This window comes from Microtus ochrogaster, chromosome 18, assembly GCF_000317375.1.
Source record: "Microtus ochrogaster isolate Prairie Vole_2 chromosome 18, MicOch1.0, whole genome shotgun sequence".
Taxonomy (NCBI): domain Eukaryota; kingdom Metazoa; phylum Chordata; class Mammalia; order Rodentia; family Cricetidae; genus Microtus; species Microtus ochrogaster.
The window spans coordinates 4,540,705-4,557,058 of NC_022020.1; the positions used below are offsets into that span (position 1 = coordinate 4,540,705).

Genomic DNA, 16,354 nt, shown 5'->3' on the forward strand with positions numbered 1-16,354 from the left:
GTGTGTGTGTGTGTGTGTGTGTGTGTGTGTGTGTGTGTGTGTGTGTGTTCGTTTGTTTTTATTTTGTTTTATTTTGCTTTTCAAGATAGGGTTTCTCTGTGTAGCCCTGAAACTCACTCTGTAGACCAGGCTGTCCTTGTACTCAGAGATCTACCTGCCTCTGCCTCCCAAGTTCTGGGATTAATAAAAACGTCACTGCCCAATTCAGTTTTTTTTTTTTTAGTAACTAAAATTATAGAAATATGTCATTATGTCAAACAGTAATAACTAAGAAGGTATTTCTTAAATTCTAGCAAGTGGGACTATTCCAGTGCTGCAGAAGGACAAAGACAACACCAATGTCAATGCAGATGTACAGAAGCTGCAGCAGCAGCTGCAGGACATCAAGGAGCAGGTAATGATTGCGTCCTGCCACCCAGTGCTTCTTACTATGCCACTTAACACATGTCTACTAGGCGACTGGCCTTTTCTGTAATAGTCATGGTTTGTGATAGCAGGTCGATGTCACAAAACAATGAGGTTTAGTCAGACATTTTCCAGAACAGGAAACACACACAGGTGCCAATAAACATGCTGGAAAAAGCCTGAAAATCACAATGAACTAGTTTGAGGAGTGTGGAGAGATTGTCGTGTGTCATGTAGAAGGCAGTGCACCAGCATCCTCCTGTGCTGCTGCTGGGCAGAGATGCTCCTAACCCACAGAGGAGAGCACAGGCGTCTAATGAACCTAGCAGATCTGCTGGAAATCAGAGTGTTAAAACCTGGGTAGTGTGGTTTTTCTCTGCTGGGAAGAAGCAAAGGGGAAGTTTCTGGAGTCTTGCAGGGTTACAGGTTGTGAATTTCTGTGGCTTGTGTACATTTCCAAATGTTTATTTCAGTAGAAAATTAAAATGTGCATATGTATGTGTGTTTATGTAGAAAAACAAGGGAAAAATAAGTGCAAAATTCAGATTGGTGTTCATCATTGAGAGTTGGATAGAGGGGAGAGGGGAGGGTGTTGGAAGGGACTTGAGAAGTGAAGAGTAGCATTTCATACATCAAACTGGGTATTGTTATCTTCATTTTATACAATATCAACGAAGTACTCTTTTATATCCTTGATATTTATCAAAGCAAGAAGAACAGGTGTATACTAGGTGACACCACAAGTCTTGAGCCAGGTGTAGTAGTACACTCCTAACCCTTAAACTGAGGAGGTCGAGTTGAAGACCAGAGAAACCTTGTCGCACAGACAACACAGCAGAAAGAATAGTAAATCATATCCTTTGCTTTGACACAGGGATTTAATTGCTTCAAAGACTTGAACAGCAGGAGTGTGGTCTGAGGTTGGCAATCACACCCCTATTGCCAGCCAATAGCAGTCTTTAATAGCAAGTTTACTTTCTGAATTTACCAGATTTAATCAATAGAGTAATGATTCTCAACCTTCCTAATGCTGCAACCTTTTTATTACAGTTTCTCATGTTATGGTGACCCCCCAACCATTAAAATTACTTCATTGCCAATTCATGACTATAATTTTACTACTGTTATGAATTGTAATGTAAATATCCGTTATGCAGGATAACTAATGTGTAACCCCTGTGAAAAGGTTGTTCCACCCCCAAAGGTGTTGCAACCATAGGTTGAGAATCACTGCAATAGAGGGTGGCCCGTCATCACATGATAACTAGTTTAAAACGGAATGCATGTATTTACTAGGCCTTTGTGTACATGTCTGAAGAGAGAAAAGCCTTTTCATTGAGCTGTTTTTATAATTGTTATATAGTGAGTAAGTAAAGATAAATAAGAATTTAAAGATTTTTTTTCCTCTCATTTGTCTTTTTCCCCCTTCCTTTTACATAATGTTTGTTTGTATAATGTCTGTCCATGTTTGTATTTATGTGGGTACACATATGTGTTCAAGTTCATGAGCATGTATATATACATTTATATGGAGGGTCCAGGTTGACAAATGTTTTCCCTGATATCTCTGCCTTCCATGTTGAGGCAGGTACTTTCCTGAATGTGGACCTACCTCACTGGTTTGGCCAGGGTGGCTAGCCAGCGTGCTCCAAGGAGTCCCTGACTCCTCCTCCTGTATGCTAGGATTACATGTGAGCCCATGTCCTTACCTGGATTTGACATGGGTTCTGGGGATCTGAACTCTGGTCCTCACTTACCTGGCAAGTGCCTTCCTTACTTGTTGAACCAGCTACTTGGCCCCTGTTTGTCTTTAATTAGTTAGCATACAGAGTAATGGGTTTCATTATGACATTTATATAAATACATGTTGTTCTTTGTTCTTACTTGTCACACACAGCCTCACTAGTCAACCTTCCTTTTGTTGGGTATCCCCACCACCACTCCCCATTAGGCTAAGCTTTCGTGTTCCTTTGTTCATTGCACTCTTACCCCCTGCTTCTGCCTTCATTTATATCATTCCCCTCTCATATTTCTTTCTGCTTCCAATAAATATGGATATGCATATGCATTTGTAGAAATTTAAATCTAGATTCTGCATATGAGAAATATGGTGATATTTGGCTTCTGAGGCTGACTTATTTCATGTAACATGATTTCCAGCTCCTTCCATTTTTCTACCAACATCATAATTTCATTCTTCTTTATGACTGAATTCCATTTTGTATATGTACTATGTTTTCTACCTGTTGATGTACATCTAGGCTGGTTCCATTTGTTGTGACTAGTACAGCAATGAGCGTGGGTCTTGCAAGTATCTGTGGTACACTCAGTTCTTGAAAATGGAACAGAATGAAGCTATTTTAATGCCACTAAATGGGTGGGCTTACTTTCTAAAAATCCAAAGATGTGATTCCCCCATCTCCCCCCCCCCCATTTTGCTTTTTTGGAACTGCAAGATAGATAATTGTAGCAGTTTGTTTGGAAAGGATTATGTTTAGCAATTTACAGCACTTTTTACCCCTAGTGGTCTGTGGTATCATCAAAGCTACATTCTCATAGACTGGAAGCCTCATTTAGTAATCCAGCCATTCCTAGCCTGTACTATTTGTTTTATATACTACCTTTATAGTTTTGGAAGAATAGCTAGTATCTATTTTGTATGGATGACATTAAAATAACTTTTTGTTTGTTTTGTTTGTTTTGAGACAGGGTTTCTCTATAGCTTTTGAGCCTGTCCTGGAACTCACTTTGTTGACCAGATTGGCCTAAAATTCACAGAGATCCGCCTGCCTCTGCCTCCCTAGTACTGGTATTATAGGCACGTATATCAAACCTCCTGGCTATAATAACTATTTTTGAACATCTGATTTTTAAATAAACTATTTTTGAGTTTGGCGTGGTGTTGCACACTTTTAATTCTAGTACTTGGGAGGCAGAGGCAGGTAGGTCTTTTATGAGTTTGAAACCAGCATGGCCTACATATTGAGTTCACCAACCAAGACCTAGTCTCAAATCCCCCTCAAACACGCATATGTCTCTCTCTCTCTCTCTCTCTCTCTCTCTCTCTCTCTCTCTCTCTCTCTTACACACACACACACAAACTTATTCTGTATTTGACTAAAACCAGAAGAGAAAATGAATGATATAAAAGAGGTGTCATATTGCACTTAAGGTAGAAAATGGCCCGTGTTTACCCATTGTCTCATTTCATTTCAGACAATGTGCCCTGTGTGTTTGGATCGTCTGAAGAACATGATTTTCCTCTGTGGCCACGGAACATGCCAGCTCTGTGGAGACCGGATGAGCGAATGCCCAATTTGTCGCAAGGCAATTGAACGGAGGATTCTTTTGTATTGACTAAGAGACACAGTGTGTTGTTAGTTGAAGTATGTGATCATGAGATCTTAGTAGGTTCTAAAGCTAATGGGAAGTTTAATATAATGGGCTAATTTGAAATTTCATAATTTTGTATTAGAATGTAATTAGACTGTATATGTACCACCATCACAACGAAAACATACAGTGTTTGAAATTGCTGATTTTTGTGTGTGTGTGTGTGTGTGTCTGTCTGTCTGTCTGTCTGTCTTTCTGTCTGCCTATCTGTGTTTTCCTTTTAAATTTGGAACATCAAATACATGGTAATTCATAAAAATTTTGTTTTTGGCTTCAAAGGGAAAATCCTTGAAGGACCTCCTTTCACATTTGTTTTTATTGTGAAAAACAATAAAATTTCTTTTTAAATTTATACATATGCTACACCTTAAAAGAGAGAAGGTTCAGTATTCCTTCAGGATTTTGTTTGTCATGATTTCACATGGTGAAATGACACAGCTATTCCAAAAGTCCTACGTAAGGTGAGTGGGCAAGTAAAACTATGTCATATGTGTTAAATGATAAATGTATAGCAGAGATGCCGCGTGGCTGAGGCAGTAGTGAAGGATTTCAAAATAAGTAGAAATTACCCAGATGATAGCTTTAGAAGTAAGGAACTGGAAGTGTGTGCTAAGAGAATGATGACTACCTTATTTTACAGAATAAGAAGGAAAATTGACTAGATTAAATAAATGATCAGTTTCAAAATTAGCAGTATACATGAAAAGGAAAAACAAAATTCTAGCAAGAATTGAAGGCTTGTACAGAACGATGCAAGCACACATCCTGCCTGACCGTGACCACTGCACTCCTTGTATTAGCTTGTCACTGTTTGGACCAGCCATTTGCAGAAAAAAAGCCTATGAAAAAAGTAATTTTCATTTTCCCTGACAACTGACCTGGGCTTGATCTAATCAGACTCTGAGATCTGCTCAGCAGGCTGGTGAATTGTTAGAGACAGCAATCTTTTCTTCTGTGCCTGTTACTCTGACAGTGTTATGGATTCTGTCGTCATCAAAAGCCTTACTTCTACTCTCTACTCTCTCAGATAGTAATTTTTGTATAAAGAACATAATTTTTCTTTATACCTGCAGATGAATATTCTTTAAACTGCCAACAATAACTAAGCTACAATAAATAGCTTAATATCAGATGCTTAGAAAAGGGTGCAGGGGCATTTATGGAAAAGCATGTGATTACATGTAGATTTAGTGGGGGGATTAAGCATTTTATCCCCTTTAATGGGTAATTTTTGTATCTAGCTTAAATATATGTGTGTTTCAAGATTCCTTACTGCTAGATTATAAAAAAAAAAATACCAGCTGTTTACAGTAGTGTCTACTATAGACTGTGTATAAGTATATATTCTTTTAGTGTTCTTTGGGGATAGATTTTTCCTACATTGAATCTGGCTAGCTTATTTCTGTTTTTCTGCTCTAGCAACTAAATGTGGGCAAGCAGAGTGTCCAGCCTGGTTGCACTTTGTTGCTGGTGGTTTACCTGCCACTGCCTTTGCCAGGCCTTATGGTGTGCTGGCTGTGTTGCAGACTCAACAGTCCCATATCTGTGTTTAGCTGAGGAACTGCTATGTTTTTCTCTTTTGTTTTTGAGATAGTGTCTCACTATGTATTCCAAGTTGGCCTGGAACTTACTGTATAGCTCAGGCTGGCCTCAATCTCATGATCTTCCTGCCTCTGCCTTCCAATTGTGGGATTATAGGATGGGGACCCCACCATGTCCAACAACTGTTAATCATTTTGGACAGTACACTTTGTTAGTTTCAAATTAGGAATGTCTTGTTGTGACTCTATTTAGCTACATTGTTGGGAAACAGTGAGGTCATTTTCTAAGTATAATTTGAAGTTGGAAAAAGATACATCTGATGATACAGTGTTTACATACAGAGACAGATTGTCTTCATGCAGACTTGGAAATAGCAGAAGTGAGGATCTTTCCTTCCTTGCCCTGGGCTGCCCATTGGATAATGAAGGATGGCTGCTGCACACAGCCTGCCAGTCCAAGGACCTGGGGCCACAGCTGCATCTCATTTAAGTCTTTTTCTTCTGTCCCTTGAGCTGCAGTGCTAAAGCCTGTGTTTGTAGGGGTAGGCCTTCCTGCTAGCTCCTAGCTGTCTCCTCCATGGTAGAGCACAACACACTTAACTTCTATGAGAGAAGCCATAAAGTGCTAGTGTTGGGACCTTTGGATTTCTCTTTGTCACTTGGCTGTTTATTTTACAAATAGAAGATGTTCTTCTATTCATGTCTTCAGGCACCTAAAATTATTGTAAGTTTGTTTGGATTTGCAAGAACAAGGACTAAATCATGCCAGTGACTTTCCTCCTCTCTCTGAAACTGCTACCTCTTACTTAGTCTCTTCGTAGTTCTTGGCCCATTTAGTATCTCTTCTCCTTGTTACTCTCAGCCCTCTCTCCCTGTGCCTCAGAGCAACTCTGACTTCCCTTTTACAATGACATACATTCATTTTTTTTTTAAAGCATTGGTCTTTAGGGCCTTGATAGGAAAAATAAAAGGCCAGTGTCTTAGCACACTTAGAGTTCACACTGCAGTTGTTTGTGTCATTTGTGGACAAAACCAGGGTCCTGAGGCACCGTTAGTGTCCTGCTGGTGTTTCAAGGGAAGCAGTATTGGGAACCCTTTCTACACCTCTCGCCCACCACCTTTTCTCCTTTCTTCACTCTGAATACACACAGCTTTCCGGATGGTGCTAGCACAGTTGCACTTGTTCACATAGTTTAACATCTTATCTGTGCTGTATACATACATAATTTTATTGGGAGCAAGGTTTTCAAAAGAGATAGTTTTATATTAGTATAAGAGTATTAAACTAGGCAAGTGTTTAGTTGCCCGAATTATGCTTAAGGTATTTGTAATTTAATAATGGCAAATTAAGCGGAAGTCTACTGAAACATAAAATTAACTGGAAATAACTTCATAAATTTATATTTTTGCTGATTTTAGTCTGCAATAGCATTTTATTTTAGAATGCTGAAATGCATGCTGCTTAAGATTTGTCTAATTCAAAACTCAAACCTTGCTGGGTCATTTTTAAACATGGGAACATCTTGGCTAGTCATATGTTGCCTGGTGGATGTTCTTTGTTTATTTTGAATTCTGGACACTTTTGAACTAGGCGTAGTTAAACTTGTGAATAGGACAGAGCTGGCTGGAGCAAAGCTGGTGCCGTACTGCAAATAGGAAACATACAGTAACCCCAGAGAAAAGGAGTATCCCGTGCGACTTACTGCAGCCGTGGTGGAGAGGGCGTGTTTAACTAAAACATAAAAGGCATCTATTAGGTCAGATTTCATGCATCTTGACAGTTGTTTTGTAAATTACAGATTTTAATACAGCTTGTTTTTTTAATGTCTAAAAACATCCTTTTAAAGTGTCTGGAATGTTTATAGTAATTTTTATAAAAACGGACTCACATGACACATGTTTTGGAATTTTTTTAAATTGCAGTAAGAACCACATATCATAGGTTTGTTATCCTGCCTGCTTCTAAATGTGCAGTTCAGGGTGTCACTTCCGCTCAATCGGTTGGGAAACAGGTATGGAACTTGATCCTGCACAGCTGGAATGCCACACCCACCATCTACTCCCTTCTCCCTTTCCTTTGTGCAGTGGGTTCTGAGAACAGAGAGAGCCAGCGTTCACGTGTGTTTGCAAGATTTAAACTTAGGTAGATATCAGGTTTCTGACATTTGAGGGAAGGGCGGTTCTCCCTACATAATTGTTACTTCTACATGTATGTTAATTGAAAGTGTTTATAACTTCATTGTGAGTCAGAGGGGGCAAAGTACATTTAAATATGAGAAATAAGTTAGCTTTGGTTTTGTACTAATTGGGAAGGAAATAGATTTTCATAAGTAATTTGTGCCTTGTTAAGTCTCACTCGTCATTGAGTCTTACCTGTCAAAGTTTCAGAATACATTTTTCTAATTTAACTTGTTTGACTGTCACATAGGAATGCTTACTTACATTACTTGATAATCGTGTAATACCTTTTGACTTTAACACACACACAATCGCAGTATTGATAATTACGGTTGTATGTTTTTAAACATTAAATGTGAGGAAGCTGTTTAATGTTTCGTGCATATGTTGCTTTACTGCAATGAAGGAGAACTCCTTTGCACTGAGCTTCAGTGGCTGATTTAGTAGCTAGTAGTGGGGTCAAATCACAGCATAAAAATATGAGTGGATAGTTAATAAAGTTAAGTTGCTATTTTGACATTTTCTACCTCCTTTTCTATCAGAATATTGCCCCCCCCCAACCCTGGCATCTCATCTTGTTTGTGGGTAAAATGGAAGTAACCTGAGGTTAAAGTTAGATTTTCTGTTTTTGAGAACTTAAGCAATAGGTACAGGAAAAGGGACCTGTCGCATTAATTTGGTGCCTGAATCTAAAAGTATGAATTGCTGTGTGCAAATTGTCTAAGAAGGCTAATAGTGCTGAGGATTTGAATTGACCTGTATAGTTTTTTTGGCTTTTATTTCATGAACATGGCTTCTTTCCTCAAAAGCAAGCAAAGTGGTCTTCTAATTTTTTTATGAAATAAGCAAATATGCCATTTTGTCTTGAGTATACAGTTTCAGGAAGCTACTGAAAGTTCTGACTCAGGGCTTTTTAACAGTTTAAGCAATTATTAATATATTTTGGAAACTCCATCTGCATAATTCTTCAGTGCCTTGAAAGAATTACTAACTTGGCAACACTCAAAACCTTGTAGTAGGCAACTTTTAGTGCGCTGGGTCATGATGTGGATATTCCTGATCACAGAGCTAAACACGTGACAGCGGCTCTGCATGCGCACACGATACGCACGTTCCTGTCACACGGCCAAGTGTGTGGCAAGCGGCTCTGCTTGTGTGCTGGGTCTGCATGAGTCTTTAAGGGAAGTGGTCTACATTTGCACTTGATACCTGGTTTTTGCTTCTGTTTTTTTAAAAACTGATTATTCAAGGTCATGGCACTGTTAAAAAAGAATAGTGTTTGCTATGAGTATGCAAAGTCACCTTAATAACTGTTGGGGAAAGGGAAGAACACACTTGGTGTCTGGTACAGAAAGAGGGTCAGTCTGGGAAGCAGATCATCTTCCTCTCAAGTGGAAACAGGACCAGGCCAAACCCTTTGTTTAGTGGTTCAAGTAAAAACATTAGTGAAAAGGAAATCATGAATTGCATGTCATTCTTAATGCTGATATGTAGACTAAATGCACGTTTTTCTGTCTTCTTCAGTATATGTCTGCCATTCCAAGTACAGTATATTCAAAAAGGAGAAAGCAGGTTGACTCAGAAGTGTTTTGCTTTGTATTTTCTCCAATTCTTCTTAGCTTTCAATGTTGGAATAAATTTAAATCTTGTTTATGGATAAAATTTCTGTATGGAAAATTATTCTTGCTTATTAGTTTTGTTTAAAAAGTGCTTAGTAGTAACTAAGCTTTTTAAAATAAACTCAAACATTTATCATTAATAAAACCTGTGGTGTCATGTTTTTCTCTGACTTTTGTTGGAAGCTATTTTTAATAGTAATAGAAATTAATTTTTATTTTTAAGGCATTTGAAAGCAAATTTCAGTACATTAAAAAATCCTAGTTTTGGAAAGAAAATTACCATATCTGTGAGAAACAAGGACGTCTCTCTCCAAGTCAGTATAGGAAGTAAGCACCCACATCTAGAAGGCTCCCATTATGAGGCTCACGTGGCAGGAGCCTCTATTCAAGGATTAAAGAAGCTTTAATATTTTAATACCTATGTCTTCGGGATTAAGATGTATTTGGAAAGTAGCCTGAATAGAATAGGCTTGATCAAAGAAAACCAGGCAAGAAGACTTAGCTTGTCTCTCTGTATATTTTAAAAGCTCATTCCTCTTCAGAAGTCAGGTGTGTCTGTTTGTATACACATTAATTTTTAGAAGGTAAGTATTTTACAGCAACGAAGTGTCTCCCCTTTTCAGTGTTTTGTGAGTAACCAGTCATTGAATAGTTTCGGGGTATGTTATTTTTAAAGTTGCTAGATGCAATTGTTTGTGACATTGTTGAGAAGTTTTCCGATTCCAGTTTAAAAGATATGTATCCCAGATGTCTAAGGAAAATTCATCAGAAACAGAATCTTTTGTTTAATTGGTAAAAACACATGTGTTCCAACTTTAGAACTGAATTTATTTTGGATAAGCTCTAATTGTATTTTGTGTTTATTTCTATTACTGTATAAGTAGCTATCACATGGTAATATTTTTACTAAATTGAAACTAGATTTAAGAATAAAGACATTTTAGAAAATCTACTTTATATTTTTATCACTGACAGTTTATTCATCACTATTTTATAGCACAACACTTCCCTGACTTTGGATGATGCTTCATAGAGGAGCAGTAGTTGAAGAGATGCAGTGAAGCGTGAGGTTCCTATGGAGCAAGCATTTAGCTAGGAGTTTCCCCTGTTTATAACCAAACTAATAACTGATGAGCACACTTTCATTTTCTTGAGAACCAACAATAATAATATTAAAGATAGATGTAGGAAGTAAGTGTAAGACCACATCCATAACAAGAACCTTTAGTAAATGGATGGCGTGCCAAGGAGACTGGTTGATGGTACTGCTGCTGTATTGCACCCTGAGGAGATGCTTTTGGTGTGCTCTGGATAGACCCCTGCATTCACAGAACAACATTCTAAAAGACAGAATTTTATAAATGTTATTTTCACCTCTCACCATTTATATTTATATTTATATTGAGCAGAATTATTAAAATTTAGAAAGTTCTCTTAAGGTGAAGTTGACCCTTGCTTAACAAAGACAACAAAGACAACCAGTCAAGGCAAGCCTTTAGTTTCTGACTATATCACAAGAAAACCATTGGGGCAGGAGATGGCTCAGAGGTTAAGAGCACTGGCTGATCTTCTGGAGGTCCTGAGCACATGGTGGCTCACAACCATCTGTAATGAGATCTGGTGGCCTGCAGGCATACAAGGAGGCTGAACAACTGAACCGTGTGTATATAATAAATAAATCTTTTTTTTTTTTTTAAACCATTGTGGAAAGCCTGCGGAGACACCCAGAAGTAGACTCCTGGGAGCCATTGGTGGGTGAAGTACTGCAGCCTTAATCTGGACACATCTAAAAGGTGGAAATTTAAGGGAGGGTGTACCATGTGGTTGAGCTGAAGGCCATCAGTTCTGGCCTCAGTGGTAGAACACTTGACTGCTGTCCGTATGAACCCAATTCAGTCCCCAACACTGGAAGAAGAAAAACAGAAAACATACCACTAGTCAACTGGATGTAATTGATGTCTACAGAATAATTCACTACCAACAGCAGAATATACATAATTCTCACGTTTACATAGGACATTTAGTAAGGGAGATGATATTTGGCACCTTCAAATATGGTTACTCTTAAAAGAATGATAACCATATTCTCCCAGACCACAATGGAATTAAGCTAGACATCTAAAGCAATGGCTTTAAAAAGCTCAGTTATTAAGTTGGTGACAAAGCTACACCCAGAGGTCAAAGAAATCTCAAGAAGTAGAGGCTATTTTGGACACTTGGTGTGGTGACTTACACAACTTAGGAGGAAGAATCACAAAGATCTTAAGTTAGAGGCTGGCTGGGTGATGGGTCCACACACAGGAACGTGCACAGATGCAGTGAAAGCAGCCCTTGGGAAGAAAGTTATGGCATGGAGTGTATAGTAGAAAAGATCATCAAGCCCTCTTTATAAAATTAGAAGAGGAACAAAATCAAAAAGAATAAAAAGAAATACAAATGTGAGCAGAGAATGGAAGGAAAACGGAAACAAAACTGTAAATAGGAACTTACTGGAGGAACACTAAGAGTCAGACCTTGATCAAGTAAAGAGATTAGCCAGGCTAATAAGCAATTAAAAGACAGGGATTGCTGGCACCAGAAGTAAAAGCAGTGGACATAAATAATATGAAAGTGATGGTATGTACATCCTGGCATTTCACAGTAGAGGCAGAAGAATTGGTAGTCTTCAGTCATCCTCAACTGCAGTGAGTTCAAGCCCACTTGAGCTACATGAGACCCAATTTAAAATGAAAATAGTATGAACTATCCCTGAATAATAATAATATATATAATTTATTATTACCACTTAAATTTTATTTCATTACTTGAAAGGTGCTTCCGTCAGGGAGAACTGGGGATCTGGATAGCTATCAAGGAAATTGCCTCAAAGCACTCTTTAAAAACAAAAGTAGGAGCAGCCCCTTTCATACTGAATAAAGGAATTATGCCAGTTATGTACTGGCTCTCCAAAAGATAGAAGCAGAAAGAAGGCTTCCTTAGAGAGCCATCCCAAGTTTATAAGTAAAGAGTATTCCTTAAGGTTTTTTCCTCCAACTTGATCTATGAATTCTATCAATAAAAATACTCCCAGCTTTTTTTTAAGGAATATTGGCAAAGTGATTTTTTTTTTTTTTTTTTTTTTGACAGGGTTTCTCTGTGTAGCCTGGTTGTCCTGGAATGAACTCTGTAGACCAGGCTGGCTGTGAACTCACAGAATCCACCTGCCTCTCCTTTGCAGTGCTGGGATTAAAGGCGTGCACCACCACCTTGTGGTATGATTGAGCATACTTTGGGTATATGCCCAAGAGTGGTATTGCTGGGTCTTGAGGAAGGTTGTTTCCTAATTTTCTGAGAAATCACCACACTGACATCCAAAGGGGCTGTACCAGCTTGCATTCCCACCAGCAATGCAGAAGTGTTCCCCTTACTCCACATCTTCTCCAGCATAAGTTATCATCAGTGTTTTTGATCCTGGCCATTCTTCCAGGTGTAAGATGGTATCTCAGAGCTGTTTTGATTTGCATTTCCTTAAGTATCTTTCAGCCATTTGAGATTCCTCTGTTGAGAATTCTCTGTTTAAGTTTTGATGTCTAGTTTCTTGAGTTCTTTGTCTATTTTGGAGATCAGTTTTCTGTGAGATGTGATTTTTATTTTTATTTTTTTTTTATTACATAGAACATCTGGGGTTTTATTTTGATTTTCCACTATTACTCTAATGGTTGGAGAAGTGCTGCCCATGGATCCCCAGGCTGTGGCCCTATTGGGGCCATAGAACCTCTAGGAGATGGGGCTTAGTGAAAAGAAATCAGGCCAACAGAGGTGTGGTCTGGAATTGGCCACTGGGACCCTAGCCTCTTTCTGTCTTTGGGGTATAAAGGAGTGAAGTTTCTGAAATGAGCCCCAATAGACCTTTCCTCCTCATGTGTGGTTTAACTTAGGCGTTTTACTGCTGTAATAGAAGCTAAGAAGGAAAGGTAAGGAAGTTTCCACCTAGAGCTTGGCAATTTGGGGCCAGCCAGGACCACATGAGACACTGCCTCAACCCTTTCTTGGAAATGACACTTGTGAAACAACAGTCTTTTCTGCTCTAGGTTGATGAGTTGAGGAGTCAGGGGAGCCCAGGAAGCTGTGGGCATCAGCCCTGAGGACAAGTTAGGTAGTTTAAAAAAGGACCCAGTTTCTCCAAGTTTAGTTCAGTGTCCATTACTGTTCAGCCCACATATCCCCTTTGGAAAGGAGAGGTGTCACCCAGTCTTCATGTATCTACTGGGGGCAGCAAGTCAGTCTTGTATGTTCACACTTTCCCTCTTCAAGAACTTAGGCAGAGCAGAGCGATGGATACCTCAAACATCAGGATCTTCGAATTTCCTCTGTCCTCTGTGAGAACACAATGGAGCTGAGTGCTGTCCTCTGACTACTGAGGAGAGGGAGGTGCACACTGGCTGGCCCCAGCCTCTGCAGTTCTGCCCACAAGAGGGGCACCAGACTTCCCATACAAGAAGTTTATCCACCCCTGTGTTTGCAGAGACGGACAGCCTGGTCTCCATTGCGGAATTTGCTCCTTCGTCCTTTTCTCTCTCTCTAAAGTACCTGCTGAGCATCCTGGTACTTTCCTTTAATGATAGCACCGAGTTGTATCCGGAAAGACACTAATCTTGGAAGGAACTAGGGGGTGTGTGTTTCAAACTGAATGTGAAAAATTAGAGTGGTTTATAGTTTACCTCACTTTTCTGCTTTGAATTTTCTAGATGAAGAGCCAGGAAAATGTTCCTTGGAATCTTTGTTAGTTGCACTATCTTGTTGTGACACAAGGGGGCAGTAAAATTCTAGTGAATCAAGTCTTGAGGTGGCTGTATAAAGGAAGCTGGACCATTTCAACAGCACTTGTCCCCCTACCTCCCTCTGTCCTCGTGCAGCCTCTGGGGGGAAACAGGCAGAAGGAGCAGAGTTTTAGTTTTAGTTTAGTTTTTTAGTTTTCAGTAAGTGATGTTTTAGTTAAAAATTGTTGAATATAAAACACGGTAACAGCCGTTAGAAAACAAAACCAAAATGATCTAGTGTCAGTGCCATAAAGGGGCTTGTCTGTAAGCCTGATGACCTGAGTTTGATCCCTGAGATCCATATATTGGAAAGAGAGAACTGGCTCTCAAGTTGTCCTCTGGCCTCCACATATATCCCGAGATAGATAAATGCAATCATAATTTTTAAAACCCTCTATATTGCAATTATTCTGTCTAGGGGGTTTTGAACAAGAGGTAATGTCTAAGACAACAATAATCTAATGGACAGACACATGACTCATGCATTCTGTGATGTGAAAACTCTGGAAGTCTCTGCCTGGGAACAAAATAACAAGTTGTCTCTCCCAGATAAACAGCCCTCCAGTAGTACTCAGGCATTTGTAATGGCCTGCCCTTAGGGTCCTGACAGGATCTGTCCTCAGCTGCGGCCACGAAGAGTACCTGCTGTGCACATTTGCAGTGTTTCCTTTAAAGGGTGGGCTTTGCCCACCACCCATCTCTTCCCTCCTTTCTCTCCCTCTCTCTTTCCTTTCTCTTTCCCTCTCCCTTTCTCTCTTTCTCTTCCTACACTCTTGTCCCCAGGGACCAGTCTCTACACACACACACACACACACACACACACACACACACACACACACACACACTGCCCCTTTCTCTGCCCTTTCTCTCTCCTCTTCCAATAAACGTATGTGAGCCTTGTATGTGAGCCTTGTTGCATGGCATGATTTACTTCTCTTCGTGGCGTTTTTAAACAAATTGCAACACACTCCCAACAGGCCAGTTTCCAGTTAAACATGCTGATGTGCACGTTTAGAAGGTGAGTCAACACCATGGGACCAGGAGCTCACATGATGGAAGTTGTAAATTTCAGGAAACAAAAACCAACAAAAGTGCAGCTGTGAAAGTGAGTTTTATTTACAATAAGAAGTTGTAACAAATCACAGAACAAAGATTACACATATTCCCAGTGTTTAAAATATGGACTTTTTTGAGACATGGTTTCTCTGTGTAGTTCTGGTGTCCTGGACCAGGTTGACTTTGAACCCATAGAGATCTACCTGCCTCTGCCTCCCAAGTGCTGGGATTAAAAGCACACACCACTACTGACTTCAAAATAGGATATTTAAAAAATTAACTCCCTGATAGCTCTTCCTCCCAATCTTTAGTTTGAACTCTTGATCTTTCAGTGTGTCTGTGATTTTGTAAAGTTGTTTTTATTAGTAGACAAAGCAGAAAGATAATGTAGCATGATCCTACTCTACCCCCATCTCTCTCCTTCCTTCTCTCTTTCTCTCCTTTCCCCTCCCTCCCTTTCTCCCCCTTACTTACTTCCCCCCTTCTTTTTTCCTGTTCTCTTTTCTCTTTTTGAGATAGGGTCCCTTGTTGCCCAGGCTGGCCTCCAGATGGCTATGTAACTGAAGCTGACCTTGAATTTCTGATTCTCTTTCTCTACCCCCTGCATTCTGGAATGACATGTCTGTGCCATCTCACATTTATGGGATGTTGATCTACTCCAAGGCCCCACGTATGCTAGACAAACTCTCTATGTACTAAACTGCAATCCCTAGCCCTTAACATGGCTTCTTGAAAGTGATTGTTGATAGCTGGGATTTCACATGCAGGCATAACTTATTATTTATGAGGCTTGTACAGTTTAATCTTCTATAAATGTGGAAATCCAACTATATACACACACACACACACACACACACACACACACACATATATGTGAACACGCACGCACAGATATGTTGTTTGAGACAAGGCTTCACACTAGCTCTGGCTGGCCTGGAACTTGTGTGCTACCTAGGCTATCCTCAAACTTGCAGTCCCACAAGTTAAATTTTGTGTACACCTTTAAAAAGAAAAATAATTCGGGACAGCGGAGGCGGCCGGAACCCAGACGGTGGAGGCAGCCGGAGAACGCCCTCCACAGGCAGCCGGCTGGGACCGGCTGGGACCGGTTGGGACCAGAGCGGCAGTGGCAGCAGACACAGGCTGCAGGGACCACGCGCAACAGCGAGAGCAGATCGCCCCACAAGGAGGTGGGCCTTTGGTAGAGGAGGAGCCGGGTCCTATTCCTGGGGACCCTTCTGAGGAGTGAGAGGGATCTTGGCCCCCTGCGGGAACCAGGAAACAGAGCGAGGGCATTTTGTGGGAGGAGCCCCTGGCCAGCAGGGAAACCTGAACCAGTTTTAAAAGACCCCTTAGATAGCAT

At 40.0% G+C, this 16,354-nt stretch overlaps 1 protein-coding gene across 1 annotated transcript in view; it reads left to right on the plus strand.

Moving 5' to 3' along the window:
* Mib1 (mindbomb E3 ubiquitin protein ligase 1) overlaps positions 1-3,940 on the plus strand; it is a 108,690-nt gene extending 104,750 nt beyond the window's left edge. Inside the window, exons 20-21 of the mRNA XM_005355754.3 lie at positions 294-394; positions 3,622-3,940. Coding sequence (XP_005355811.1) covers positions 294-394; positions 3,622-3,762 — 242 coding nt within the window. The 3' untranslated portion in view covers positions 3,763-3,940. The remainder of the gene's footprint in view (positions 1-293; positions 395-3,621) is intronic.
* Positions 3,941-16,354: the final 12,414 nt, after the last annotated feature.